The sequence below is a fragment of the Austrofundulus limnaeus genome, unplaced genomic scaffold (genome assembly GCF_001266775.1).
Source record: "Austrofundulus limnaeus strain Quisiro unplaced genomic scaffold, Austrofundulus_limnaeus-1.0 Scaffold75, whole genome shotgun sequence".
In the NCBI taxonomy this organism is placed as follows: Eukaryota; Metazoa; Chordata; class Actinopteri; order Cyprinodontiformes; family Rivulidae; genus Austrofundulus; species Austrofundulus limnaeus.
Genome location: NW_013952477.1, coordinates 729,464 through 743,675, shown reverse-complemented (window position 1 = coordinate 743,675; position 14,212 = coordinate 729,464). Strand labels below are relative to the sequence as shown.

General features: G+C 41.0%; 1 protein-coding gene across 9 annotated transcripts in view; it reads right to left on the bottom strand.

The window, feature by feature from the left end:
* Nucleotides 1-14,114, bottom strand: part of camta1a (calmodulin binding transcription activator 1a) — a 402,428-nt gene extending 388,314 nt beyond the window's left edge. For 6 of the 9 annotated variants that reach the window (XM_014010925.1, XM_014010929.1, XM_014010931.1 and 3 more), the window contains exons 1-2: nucleotides 13,840-14,113; nucleotides 9,549-9,650 (exon numbers count right to left, since the gene is read on the bottom strand). In XM_014010925.1, coding sequence (XP_013866379.1) covers nucleotides 9,549-9,650; nucleotides 13,840-13,864 — 127 coding nt within the window. In that variant the 5' untranslated portion in view covers nucleotides 13,865-14,113. Of the gene's footprint in view, nucleotides 1-9,548; nucleotides 9,651-13,839 lie in introns of all 9 variants that reach the window. The other 3 variants (XM_014010926.1, XM_014010930.1, XM_014010927.1) reach the window with 3 other exon arrangements.
* Between the last annotated feature and the right edge of the window lie 98 nt (nucleotides 14,115-14,212).

Below are 14,212 nucleotides of genomic sequence, written 5' to 3'. Positions count from 1 at the left end.
GCTATGCGTGCGTGCACGCATGTGTGTGTGTGTGTGTACAGATTTTTGCTTCATGGTGGGTACAATTATTGACCATTTCCCCGTACACACAGCTTGGTGAGGTTAGGGTTTGGATCAGGTGTATAGCCTACCTGGGAGGTTATGGTTGGCTATAGAATTAACAGGGAAATGAATGGAAGTCAATGCAAAGTCCCCATGAGGATAGAACAACAAACGTGTGTGTGTGGGAGGTGTGGAAATTCGGAGAGCGCAGTGTTATTAGGAGAGATGAGACTGTCGGCGGGCGACCCTTGATACTGCTGGATTATTTTTTTATGGAACATGGAAAWTTTTTTTCAGCGGGCGACCGCTCCCCCTCCCCCTCGAACTATTGGTCGCACCAGTGCGACCGGACATTTTTTAGTCACAGTATTAGGAGATCAGGTCACATTTGCGACCAAATTGGTCGCACTCTAGAGCCCTGTGGGACTAAATGTGTCAGGTGTGAATACACCTTTAGATTCTTCAAAGTAGGCACCTTTTGCTTTTATTACAGCTGGGAACACTCTTGGCATTATCTCAATCAGCTTCATGAGGTAATAATACTACTACTAATAATAATAGAGGTTTCGCCAATAGTTTCTGCCTGCCTAAACGTTTATTGTGATCCAGGCTTTATCTTCAGACATGACCTAAATCAAACTATTAAATACTTTTGTAATGTTTCTTTTTTATATTGTTTCTGTAGCTTCATAGTCTGGATGACTTTGGTAATATTAATTTACAATGTAAGGGGGAAAAACAGAAAATCATTGAATGAGGTGTGTCCAAACYTTTGACTGGTATATGGTGTATGTTGTTGCATTTTTAATCTCACAAAGTGCAGAATGCTGTCAGTGAGTGACAGCTCCGGACTGCAAGCGGGGCAGTTCAGCACCTGAACTCTTCAGTACCTGTACCCTACGCTGTTACACAACCCTGTCTTCATAACTGCTGAACTTTAAATGGTGCAAAGATATTGCAGAACATCCCCCACCTTTATTAAACCAGAATATGTGACGTTTAGGATTTCTAAAAAACTCGCAGAGTTTGACTTCAGAAAAATCACCGGAGGTCATCTCCAGCAGCTCAGACGAACAGATGCAGTGGTATTTCTGGATGTTTATGTTTTTTATGCTCGAGGTGGCACAAACTGTGCACAATGGATTTCAGCTTGTGATTTCATGTGTTTTAACAACGTAAAGGTCAAACGATCACAGCCATCTAAGACTGGTTCTCAGTCTGACGCTCTGTGGAGATGCTTTTCTCCAGCTCCTCAGAATTTTTCAATTATGTTATGTGCTTTAAACTGCAGCTTTAATATAAGAATCAGTCAATTTTAACAATGTCTAACGTACATACTGAGATGATTGCCTGCAGAGTGTTTCCCACAGTGAACCCCTCCTCATCTTTACTTCGGAAACATTCAGCCTCCCTGAGATGCTATTTTTATCCCCACTGATGTTACTGACCTGTTTCCAGCTAACCTGATTGCAAAATAYCCCTCCAGGTGATTTCTTTTTAAGAATTACACATTTTCCGAGCCTTTTTTTTACCCCCCTTGTCGGCCGCTGTACTCTTGTTACCAATGTTACTCTTTTAAACACATTCTTTTAAATTCAAGTTGAGAGGCTATTCTTTGACAGGCAAGACAATTTAAATAGTTGGCTTGTTGTTTTTGTGAAATCGCAGTTCAGTATGTTATAAATAGTTTGCTAATCATTGCCAAGTAGGAAATTACTGTGTGTTTTCTCATGTCTTGCTGCACGTGTGCTTGTTTGTCTGAATGAATTTGAGTGAATCTTTCAGAAAGTATTCATTAAATGCACATCTACAACCAATTACCTTTTGGAGTCAATCTGGTTTAAAATGTTAGCTCACCCTTAAAAAACCTTTAAAACACAAAATTACTACCCAGTCAATTCTACAGATACTGACCTAAAATTTGGTGTGGTAGTAGCTGAGAGTGATTCTCAACACATATTCTACGCACTAACAGATTGTACAGGATCTTTTATAAAATTTTGCTATTAAATATTTGCAGTCAAACCTGTTGTCTGTTAGCAAAATATCTCATGAACTACTGAACAAATTGTTTTGAATCTTTCAGGAAGTATTTACTGAATGTACAACTATAACTAAATCAGTTTTGGAGTCGCAACAATTCAAGATGGCTGCCACAGCTAATCGACTTTAGTCACCACAAAGCTGGCTATAAATCARTGGGTTTTATAGAGGTCAAGCTGAAATGTGATGTCGTGGAAGCTGAGATTCATTCACAACACATACTCAAAGCATGACATTGAGCATGCTGTTGTTTTTTCAGGTTTGACCAAAACCAATTCAACCATTTCTCAACACAAGATGATCTTGGTCTAAAACTATGAAACTATAAAATATGCAATCAGACTTTTAAAGACAGATGTGATTCAGAAGTACGAAGTGATTTTTGTTTGAAACATTTTCACTTTTAACACAAATAACCAAAAAAATTATTTGATAAACACTAGCTTTGTTGTGGGTTTTTCCACTGTATTTGATATGAAATGTATACGTTAGATACACCGTGCAGGCAGCAAATTGCATTTAGTGTGAAACACAAACTGCAGCTTTAAACTGCTGACTGCCCGTATTTGATAGTCTGTGCAATGTTCCTGAATAGCCGAGTCCGTCAGCTGACCTCAATCCAACTGAGCATGTGTTTGACTTGCCGAGGACCAAAAGCCTTCAAAACAAGCAAGAAATGAGCGTGGCTTCAGCTCAGGCCTGGCAGAGCATCACCAGGGACCACGCTGTGCGAGTCTTAGACGGCCACTGAAGGCGACAGAAAAAGCGTACACAACTAACATCTAATGACTCTGTGGAATATGAAACAAAACATTAACATTTGAACATTTTATATTGCAAATATCAGCTCATTTTGTTGGTTGTGTCTAGCTCTGAAATGGATGAGTGTGTTTCCCTAGCTAGCTGTTTTTATTTCTATTAAACAAACCACAAATTGTAGACGTGGCACTTCAAATGCTCAGGGTTTGTCTTTTCTAATCTACAAGTCCTCGTCTAATTTAAAAGGATGCCTGTTGTTGTTGTTGTTGTTTTCAAACACAAACGCGTTTCTCTTGAAGCTTTCAAAACRCACGCACACACGAACGGCTCTCGACAAAACTGAGGTCTTCTTTCTGAGAAACGATGCGCCCTCACAGCTGTTTTGTTCTTTCAGGTTCTATTTATTCACACTAATAATATCTGAGCCGCCAAACATCTTTCGATTTTTTTTTTTTTCCTCCACTGGGCATTTCCAACTCATGTGAGGAAGTAACTTCCAACAAAGAATTGCTTATTAATTAAAGATCTGCCCACTGTGGAGTGGAAATTCACAACTACTGCAATTTGTGCATCAGCTGAAAACAACCCCAGGGAGAAAACCTTGGAAGCCAAATTTGGAATAAGTTTAATACAGCTTAGTGCTTCCAAATCAAATCAAATGATTAGATTAGCACATAAACAACAAATTACCCAGAATTTTTTTTTTGCTTTGAAAGTTATTTCTTAACCAGAAGCCGACCAGGCACTGAAAAGGGAAAAAAAAAAAGAATATCTGTGTTTTCCTACATGAGCAAAACTTTAGGGTTTAGTATGATTTCTGGAGTTTAAACAGCAAACACAATGGCTGCTTGTAACCAGCAGAGGAAAAACACGGAAAAAGTCCAGTTTGGTAGTAAAACACTAAAGTGCAAGACAGGGCTGATACAAGGCCTTGTTACATGAGAGGATGTGCTGAGCTGAGCTGGCACTCTGCAGCCAATTACATTCAGGTCCTGATGAGCAAGCTCACATACAAAAAGCTAAACAGGGAGGGGAAAGCTTTTTTCCGGCACAAAGGTTTGCAGCTTTTTATGTTCCAATCACGGGCCATGTGTGCGCGAAACAGTGGCTGCTGCTCCATAATTTACATCACSCTGGCTATAAAGAGATATATTTCTCTGCTGATGTTTGGATTATCACTGATCCTGGCTGCTAAGCAAACACTTGGGCTGAATTTAAGGGTATTTGTCATGCTCGCTTGCTCCGGCCCCACCCTAGAGATGAGAGCGAGGGTCATGAGACTGGAAAGGCTGACAAAAACAAATCTTTAATCAATATCTAAACCCTGAACGCAAACCCCCCCCTCTCTCTTCCGTCTCTGTCTGGGAGCGCTCTGGGAGTGACAGTTTTTCTTTTTAATCTGTGCCCGCTTTGTGGAGAAATTGCAAGCTAATGTTTTGGCTATAGATCACTCAACAAATCGCCGCCGGCGGGGCATATCTAAGGCAACCGTTTGAATGCAAACACAACAGCTAATATGGCTTATAAATGTGAGAGGCGACTGTAACTGCAGCTCTACCTGAGTCACTTCAGAGGCGAATGACTGAGCAACAAATACTTGTGTGGATGGGGCTGTCAGCCTGCTGAAAGTTTTGTTGACAGATATAATTGCGTTCGCACTTTTATTGCCTTCGTTCAGCTCAATCCCTCTATTAGTGCGCGACGCTTTAATAGTGAATGCCCCGATAATCTAATCATTTATTATTTCCTCGAGTCAAAATAAACAAAAGCTTCTGTATTTGTGGGAAATTATTACAAGATTGTAAAAATGAATAAGTCTGTTTGTCCTCGGCAGGAGATAAGCACAACAAAAGGCAAAACAAGACRAGTCATTTAAAAGGACGCAAACTCGTCCTGTCAGACTGTCAGACTGACTGAAACTAATAGGAAACATGACATTTCTGTCAGCTTTTTTTAATCACAAAATCTCAATAAAACTGTAATCACACGGTCAACTGTTAAGTTTCTAAATACCTGCTGTATTTCAAAAAGTAGAATGATTGCGATTGTGTCTATTTGTGTGTGTTAGCAAAATATCTCAAAAACTACTGGGCAAATTTTCAAAAAACTTCTAGTAGTAATCACTGCATGTGCAACAGCCAATAATTTAGTCCGTTTTTCAGCTACTGTGCTAAAATTGAGTGTGGTGGTAAGTGAGAGCCCTTTACAAAACATAATCATTAGATTTACATTTACAGCTCCGTAATTTTTAAAGTCAATCTGATTTAAGATGGCTGCCACAACAATCCACTTTAGCCAACACATACAGCTACAGCTCAGTCCGTTTTAGAGATAGTGAGCTAAAATTTGAGCTGAGAGTCATTAAAAAAAACTCTCAACGTGACATCTCGTGATAGCGCATTAAATTGTGCATAACGGTATTTTTCAGACTACAGCTCCGTCATTTCTCATCATAAAATGATCTTAGACTAAAACTCTGTCAAGAAAGGCAGCAGCAGATATTCACCCCTTCAATGCAAGCTAGGCCTTTAGTTAGTGAAGTTTTTAAGAGTATCATCATGTATCATGTTTGTGTCAGTTCTAATATAAGGAGAATAGCAGCAGAACATAAATGACTTTACAGTGCAACAAAATGATAGCATGCTTACTGTACATGCAAAGCAAACATATGCAGAGAAAACAACCCATAAATGAGATGAAAGTTGTGGCAAATCTACGGTGAGTATATGTTTCTCTTTTGTAAAAAAAAAAGACCAGATCTCAAGAAGACTCGATGTGAAACCAGTCCAACGACAGCCTGGACAGAAAGCTCAGAACATGAGTGAACAAGCRTAAAGCAGTAACAAGGCAGGAAACGGAGATTACTGAGACAAAACCAAGGCAGAGTGGTCAGCTGCTGACATGCTGTGACAAAAAAAAGAAAAAAAAAACAATAAATCTGAATGTGAGGCATGAAAGAATGAAGAAGAAACAGAGGTGTTGACCTGCGGCGAGGATTTGCTAATGATTTTTACGGAATATTAGCTTCTAATTTGGAAAACTTCCTGTGATTTACCAAGATCTATTCTTCTCATAATGTAGTATACAAAGATTTGGCCTCATGGGGTCACATTCTCTGTGGTAATTAAATAGAAATGTAGGTCTCAGGTGAGTAAACAACAAAAAGGCATCAGTTTTAAGAAGTCAGGCTTGTCTGTTACGACTTTTTATGTGTTTTGAGCTTGTGTTAGAAGGTTTTTCACGCTTTCTCCTTGCAAAAAAACTTGTGCTTCTGTGACATTCACCATCATTGTGCCTGCGCTGCCCTTTTGAGGTCTGCTCATTGATTTTCAATTACGTTCAGGTTGGGGCATGAGGAAGGCCATGGCAACACCTTCACCTTAAGGTGGTTCATTATACGAACGTTGATGTTTGTTTTAGGATTGTTGTCCTGCCGTACAATTCTTCCTTTTCTCTTTTATAGCCTTGTTGTTGTTTTTTTTACAGACAATGTGATCAGACTTGATAAAATGGGTAGACTCTACGTTTGTACGGTGTAATAATGTTTTGCCTGTCTGAGAGTGTGTGTTCGTTTGTCTTTCATGTTAGCAAATTATCTCATAGAACCATGAAAAGACTTTGATAAAACTCTGAAAAAGTAATCCCTGGATGTTTGTCTMCAACTGATGCAATTCAAGATGGAGTCTGCAGCACTGTTCAACATTATAATTGCAATATTTCAGTTATTTTAATAAATATTGAGCTAAAAATAAATAYGATGGTAGCTGAGTCATCCACAACAAACACTCTGAACTAAGGGTGCACAGTTCTCTGATTGATCACCARTCTTTAAAAAGTCTGATCTGATTCAGATTTTGGTCGATACCGATTTTTTTWAAATACCTGACACTGTCAGGTGTTATWAGGTCACAATRCGTCTTCAATGTTCYAATTTGAATTTATTGAAAAACACTGAACAATACCACTGAGACAACYTGTTGAGAAGCCGGTCTTTTCCACCAATCTTATTTACCGTAGGTATTGGCCTACTGTATCTCCGATCTCCCAAAATTAAGAAAATCGGTGCCAATAAATTGGCCAGCCGATTTATTGGCACACCTCTACTCTGAATGTAAAGTCCCMTATAATGTAGACACCTACAATATTATCTACAAGGGTTTACCAAAACAGCTTCAACTCCACCATTTCTCAATAAAAGATGATCTTCAAACTGTCAACTTTTACATGACCTCCTGGCTGAACTTGACAACAAATAACAATTTATAAATGTCTGATTCCTTTTGAACCACGGATGCTGAAAATCCATAGGTTTGTCTTACATACTCCTCTCCGCATTTCAGAAGAACGTAAATAGGAGTATGTAGACTTAMTGGGAAACCAATTATCATCTGGCTTGTAGCCCATTAAAAAAAACCTTTACAGCAGAATTACTCACCACCCACGAGCAGAATGGAACAAAATAAATAAATCAGAGTGAACTTAACTATCAYGCTGCCGTGTTAAAGGCAAACAAAAACAAAAGGAACACTTTGTGGCCCCCGGCGATAGCATCTAGAATGAGCGTTTGACCTGTAATGTACACAACAGCTGCTGTAAAAGACGCAAAGAGTGTTTTTTTTCCTCTCKCTCTATTTTGTTGTTGTTGTTTTTCCCCGTAATGATGAAGGTAGTAGGAGTCAACGTGCTCGATAGAAATTCATGAGAATCTCGCCGGACATGGTTTCGTATTTGTTTTACAACTGGACCAGATGAGACGTGTGCGGCTTTGCAGCTTTTGTTGTTTTACAGCTGTAACATTTCCACTTCATCAATGGGAACAGATGAGAAAATACGGCTCAGCTGTTGTTTCAGTACTATAGAGTAATGTAGCATTATAGGAGAGACTGTCAAAAAGTCAGACTGCTAAACAAAATAAAAATCCTTAGGCCTATTACTGGAAGTTCAACAAACATGCACACATGGTTAACTGCCTGCAACAAACTGAAAATGACTCTTTATGTGTTCTCAGCCCTCACCGAGCTCACCCATCCATAAAAATCCCATCTCAAGGAGAGCAGAGGTGAGGTCTCGCTTTCCTCTCTCCTGCTCTTGTTCTTTTCTTTTTTTTAAACTTTCTCCATCTTCCTTACAAATGCGCACACAAAAGAGCCCTTCTTTCTGTATCATAACTACTCCTACAATTACTCAGACGATTACTCAGATCAATGGTTTGCCTGTCTGCATTCAGGAGTGTCCCCCCAGTAGGCAGGGGGGGAAAAAAACAAAACAACACACACACAAAAAAATAAAAACCTCCAGGCTGAACGCATTAAACAGAGTGTGTGACATGGGGACAGGATAGCGTAATACCACGCAATAACATGAGGGGGGAGCGCAAGACTGGCAAAACATATTGTCAGTCAGAGCTGTCACACATGAAGGGGTAACACCAAAGTCTATCAACAATGTATATGTTACAGTGTACAAGCCCACGCYTCATAGATCTGCACAAGCAGTCCCCTGCCATTAAGTCTCTCAAAAAACACTCTCTGGTAAGAAAAAGTAAATAATAAATAAATACACCAAACATATAAAAAAGGCAGGTGCAGCGGAGTTCTTCCAGTGGCAGAAGCAAAGAGCCTAACAAGGGGTTGAGRGTGATTTCATGCTCTCTATTTAAAAAATGACAATACATGAGCACACTTAATTACGCAGTCTCTAGTCTAGATCAACAGTCTTCTCGGCGGTGAAGAGACTGGTGGATTCATTAAAAGCAAAAGAGTCTCCCCTTTTTTTTCCTTCTTTTTTTCTGGGAAACAAGCTGCTTTACAGGGGGACATATTCTCATGCTGGAAGAATTTACGAAAACTGAAAATCAGACGTTTTCTAAATTGGAACGAAGAGRAAAGAAAAAAAATCATTGCAAAGTCAAGGCTTTGGCCCATATTTCTGATTTGTTTTGATGAAATATAGYGCCCGTGTGGGGGATTCTAAGTGCAGTGAAGCGTCGTGAAAACCTCTGTGATGCTGTTTCGCCCTCGTTCTTTGGCCCTTGGTCTGCAGCTCTCTTACATGGAGCGAGACAAACATTAATTCAGTTTGAAAGTAAAAGAATGTTAATTTGTGAGGGGAAAAAAGCGTGGAGGTTTCGCTCGTCCACGATCACCGAATGAACTGTGATGAGTGTTTTAAGATCATTATTCCCCCCTCTTTTTAAAAGCCCTCCTCAGCGTTTTTACAGACAATTTGAACTCCGCTTCCAGAATATTCGGTGCCTTAATCGAATCGAGCTCCTCTTAACATATCTTCTGGTCCCGCCATCTCGAGGTGATTCCCGCCCCACCCAACCGTCAATTGCAGCTTTTGAGAAAAGCAGACAAAAGGCAAAAGGCAGGGGCCATAATTGATRGCTCAAGGCTCAAGCTTTCTCTCAGAGGGTCTGCTCAGGTCCTGATCCCCTGGCCTCAACCTGAAACAATCACTCTTAGTTAACGACAACACTTCAGCTATCGACAGCATGATCCTGTAAAGCAGACACTTCAATCAACAGAGCCAGCCGCAGGAGGTGTTGTGTTGGAGGTGAATAAAACAAGGAATGGGAAGGCGGCGGGGTCATGGGGACGGATGAAAACAGGAGGTAAATAAATGAATTGATGAATGAATAATTGATTGGCCAGCGAGTGGCGACTTGCAGCAGCAATGCAGTATTAATAACTGACTCTTACTGTTCGTCTCTGTGTCATCACTGATACTCTTAGGTGGACCGTGGCCAGCATAACACACTGCTGATCTGTACATTCGATCCGGATTACGAACTTTCTTCAGTCCTTTAGGAGGCAAAGAGAAAAGTAGAGAAAATCGAGGAAAAGAAAGCATTCTCCCACCTTGTGACAACTGAGCACACTCCCCATGCAAGCAGAGAACCACACAGTTTATTGAATTACATACACAAGAGCTGTTGGGCAAAATATCACKGGAATAAAAGTGGCTGGAAAATTTTCCGGAGACCTTTTGAAGGGTGCCAACGCAGCGATGGCCCCAAATTTGATTTTGTGAAGATCTAAACGAGGGGGGGAAAAAACGCTTCAACTTTAGTGCATAAACTGGTAACCACAAACCTGCACCTGTCACTCCCTGACTGAAACAGTCGGTGTGTAAAAACTATTCGTTTTATCTTCCGAATACAACGTAGACAGTCACACGTGGATTTCTTTTTGCTTCTACGAAGCTTTGTGGCAAATTAAATACACTCCCTGAAATCTTATGGCGAGGAGAGACACGCTGATTTAAAAAAAAAAAAACCTATGTTTTGATGTATAATTTACACACATGTAACAAAAAAGTCGCGGAAATAAGAATTTATTTGCAAAAGTGTTGACGTTTCAAAAGTTAGAGGGTATTCCAGAATTTTAAACTTTGATTTTTGAAAGTAAAAAAAAAAAGTTTAAGATATCAAAAGGCAGGTTTAATCGGGTCAAAGGGTTGCACTTGAGTTATAGAGATCTAATAATCCTCATTGTTATTTTGAAGTAGTTTTATAAAATTAAATAACATTGTTCGACAAACCTCTACCAAACATTTTTGCACCATACTACGGACTGAGCCACACGTTTCGATGTATTGTTTACATATTTTATTTCAAAGCTTTGCAGCAACGCAAACTTTGTTTTTAATGGAATAGCAATAAAAGTGCTACTAAGCTCCTGCATTGATATCCCTAACAAGAACAGTTGGGGAGAAAGGTTTGAAACTGGTCTTTTTTGTTGTTGTTCTTGCAAACTTAAAACAGCTCAACCCTCCAACAGCTGAATAGTTTTATCCCTACAGGGCAAAAAGAATCAGTAATGAGGGTCACCGTTGCTGTGACCCTGTTTGCTACAGGTCAGTGACATTTCTTATTGTTCAAGTGTTAACCTGAACGATTCGGTCCGATCAATCAGAGGAAAGCAGTCTGTAAAGGTCTATTACGTGCAGGCAACATCCATCCATACCTCACTGATCCAATTAAAGGGCTGAGCAATAACGCAGCACCTGATACGACGCAAAGCTGAGGGAGAGAGGCGTCCAACGTCGCAGAGACATATTTATACCCTTTGCTGCACAAAGCATTCTGTTGGTTTTTGTGTAAGCTGATGACGGACTGTGTGCTTACTTGATGTTTTGCTGCTGCTTCACCCAAAACTTTGAGTGAAATGATAACATCGTGAAACTTTTTTTCTCAGCCTTGACAGTAAAAGAGAATTACTTTCTGCAGAGTAGAGGCCTGCGTCACAACATTTTAAAGAGGCACCCTTTGATGACTGTCGTTCCCCCTATAGTCCCGACGTACGCAGTTAGGCTCGTGATTAGATTAGCGTTTATCTGCTTTTTAATAAACGCGAGAATGCTGCGAAGTTTCTTGAGCTCACAAAAATCAAGAGTGTATGAGAATCCAGCTTCCGAGGATTAACGGAAAGCCCCGGCTTGCCTTTACAAATCTTCTTGTTTCATTTCTCACATATGACTCATGTAGTGAAATATTTGTATAAGGCTCTGCTCTGGTAGAGTTTTAGGACTGCAGGCAGTAGTTTTATCCAGAGCAGTGTCATTGTGAGACATATCAAGCCTGTCCTCTCTGTGCCCTCCTAGCCTTGTACTTAAAGTAACACACACAGAGTTTTTTAGGGAGTGTGATGCGGGAGTAAAAAAAACACCCCCCCGAGGGCCACGAGGGAGGGTGAAATACGCCGRGACATAAACATTACACCGCCGAGTAAAGTCGGGGTCGTGGCCCCTCGCTTGTTACGGGCCATCATAAGACCTGCCCAACAAGTCGGAGCCTTCGGCGCCGCCCACGCTCCACAAGGACAAAAACTGCGAAGCGACGTCCCGCTTTCTCAGCGGCTGCCTCGTCACGCAGGTACATGTCATGCACAATAAACGGGAGTCATTAAAAACTCATCAGGAGCGGCGGGACAACTGAGGAAGGAAAGCTCGACGCGAGAGCGGACGTGCGTAAGCTTTGAGAGTCTGAGCGTGCGTGAGACGACGGCATTTGCATAACGGTACGAAGCAATCCCACTCTTCGTCTCAGCACTCACCTCCTCCTCCTTTTTTTTCCACTGACCGGCCTCACAGGAACTCTGAAAATAACTTGACCTGCTCAGCGATGGGACTTTCAAGTCAGGGTTTTCAACRAGAGGAGCTCTGTGTGCCAGAGAGGCGTTACTCTTCTCCACTACAACCTCAACTAAGTAGAGGAATACATTTAGGACTGTACACCACAGTGAAGTCATTACTATAATGGAACCAGATGTCTTCTTCTTTCTCTCTTTTTTTTGGTCATAGCCCAGACAGACAGACACTCTGATGTAAAATGTATTGTTTTTTTTAGCTCAATAGCACCCCCTGGTGGGACTCCCTTTAGTGGTTGGCACACTGACATCCAAACCAACTAAAACCCAGGGTTTTATCTTTTTTCCCCCCTCTCTCTCATATGGACAGGGACAATTTGAAACACTACATGAAAAAGGGGGACTTTTGCCTTTAAGGTTACTGACAGCAACATCTGAAAGAAGTCTGTTTAATTTGGGAAGAGCACAGCAGAGCATTAGGGAACTGCTCGCAAACATCTGGACCCAAAGATTTATTGTTTTCTCTCTCTCGCTCCTCACTTTGAGCAGCCAGTGTTTCAAACTACCATCCCTCTTCTGCTTCACTCTTTSACTAATAACGTAAATAAACATGAATTTGCCTAGAACACGAGAACAGTGACATATCGTTTTGTTGCATTATGGCCCATTCAGAAAGCGAAACAAAAAACCCTGATCGCACCCAACAGATTTGGGACGACAATTAAACATGCAGATTTAATAAAGAAAATCTATCTACAACTTGTGCAAATGGGACAAACTTAACAGTGCGACCGGGTTGCTCGGCTAAAACCCGTACCAAATAGCATTAACCATGAAAATTATTTGTTGTAGCCTCTTTTGTATTGGCACGCAGGCGTTATTTAATTACTCACCCAAAATTTCCATGGGCCCTTTCAGAGACAGAGAGCAGATCTCTCATGCATAGGAGCTGCAATAAAATATTCCACTAAAGAGGAAATGATTAAGTCTGATGCGTTTGTTTTGTTTTTGTTTTGTTTTTAGTTAGCAAGCTGTTTTAAACCAGCTGAGAGGAGAGAGGGGGAGAAGGGGGGGGGGGTCATCACTCTGCTGTGTGTAAAGTAGTGTCTCCATCCTCCCTGTTTCCTCTGCTGTGATGGCATTCCAGCGATTTCATGCCTCTGTTTCACACCAAATATAGGCCAAAAACTACTGGGAACCATCTCAGTCCCTTCACTTTAAGGAGAGAAAAAAATAGAAAATACATCACTTATTATGGTTCAGACACGCTGTTCGCCTTTAATGCCAAAGAAAAAAAAGAGGAGAAAAAAAATCTCGCGCTTCAAGGAGGAACTGAACGAGCCGCTCCGAGAAGAAGAAGATGATGAAAAAGGGATTTGAAAGCCAGACGTGCCTTAATGATTATTTCAAAACAAGCTGAAAGAACAGAGCCGGAGCTGGCAGATAAACTAACACAGCCCCTGTTTATAAAGGGAAAGAAGTTAGTTTATGCCAACGACACGTTGTCATTAACTTGGCCTGGTTGTTAACTTGCCTCTTATTTGACCAGAATCCGGAGCTCAATAAACGCCACTTTTACCACGCGGACTATTTGTCCTCGCGGCGTGTTTTAAACGTGCTGTGAATAGCTCGAATGCAGGCTAATATTAGCTGGCTAATGATGTCTCCACGTTTTTCAGCTGCCTATGTTCGGAGAGAGGAAACAGCGGAGACGTTTGTTTGGGTTTTTTTGTTTTTTGTTTTTTTTGTTTTTCTTACTGTAAATTTCTCCACTTTCCCACCACCCGCCTCGCGCTCGTGCCGTCTCCGCGCGGAGTTGCCACTGCTCTAAAGATGAAAAAATGAACGCCACCGCCGTCATAGCTTTTAGTAGTTAAATTAACCCCCATTATATTTCTCTTACCTTCCGGCTTGTTTTCGGCAGCCATTTCCCCTTCACGCGCAACATCCTCCTCCTCCTCACGACCGTGGGTACCACGCGCGTGCACGGCGAGGACAGCACGAGGAGGGACCGGAGCGGAGAGAGCGGCGGCGGCGGCGGCGTCGACGGTCCGACAGAGGCGAACTTCCTATTGGCTGTGAGGCAGTGACTGACGGAGAAACAACACGTCTCCGCTCACCTCACCTCCACCACAGCTGCCCTTTTTTTTTCCTCCTTATTGTAAATTTAAAGCAGCTCAGAAGCAACACTAATTCACCGAAACCCCATTAGTTAAATAAATAAATAAATAAATAAATAAATAAATAAATAAATAAATAAATAAATAAATAAATAA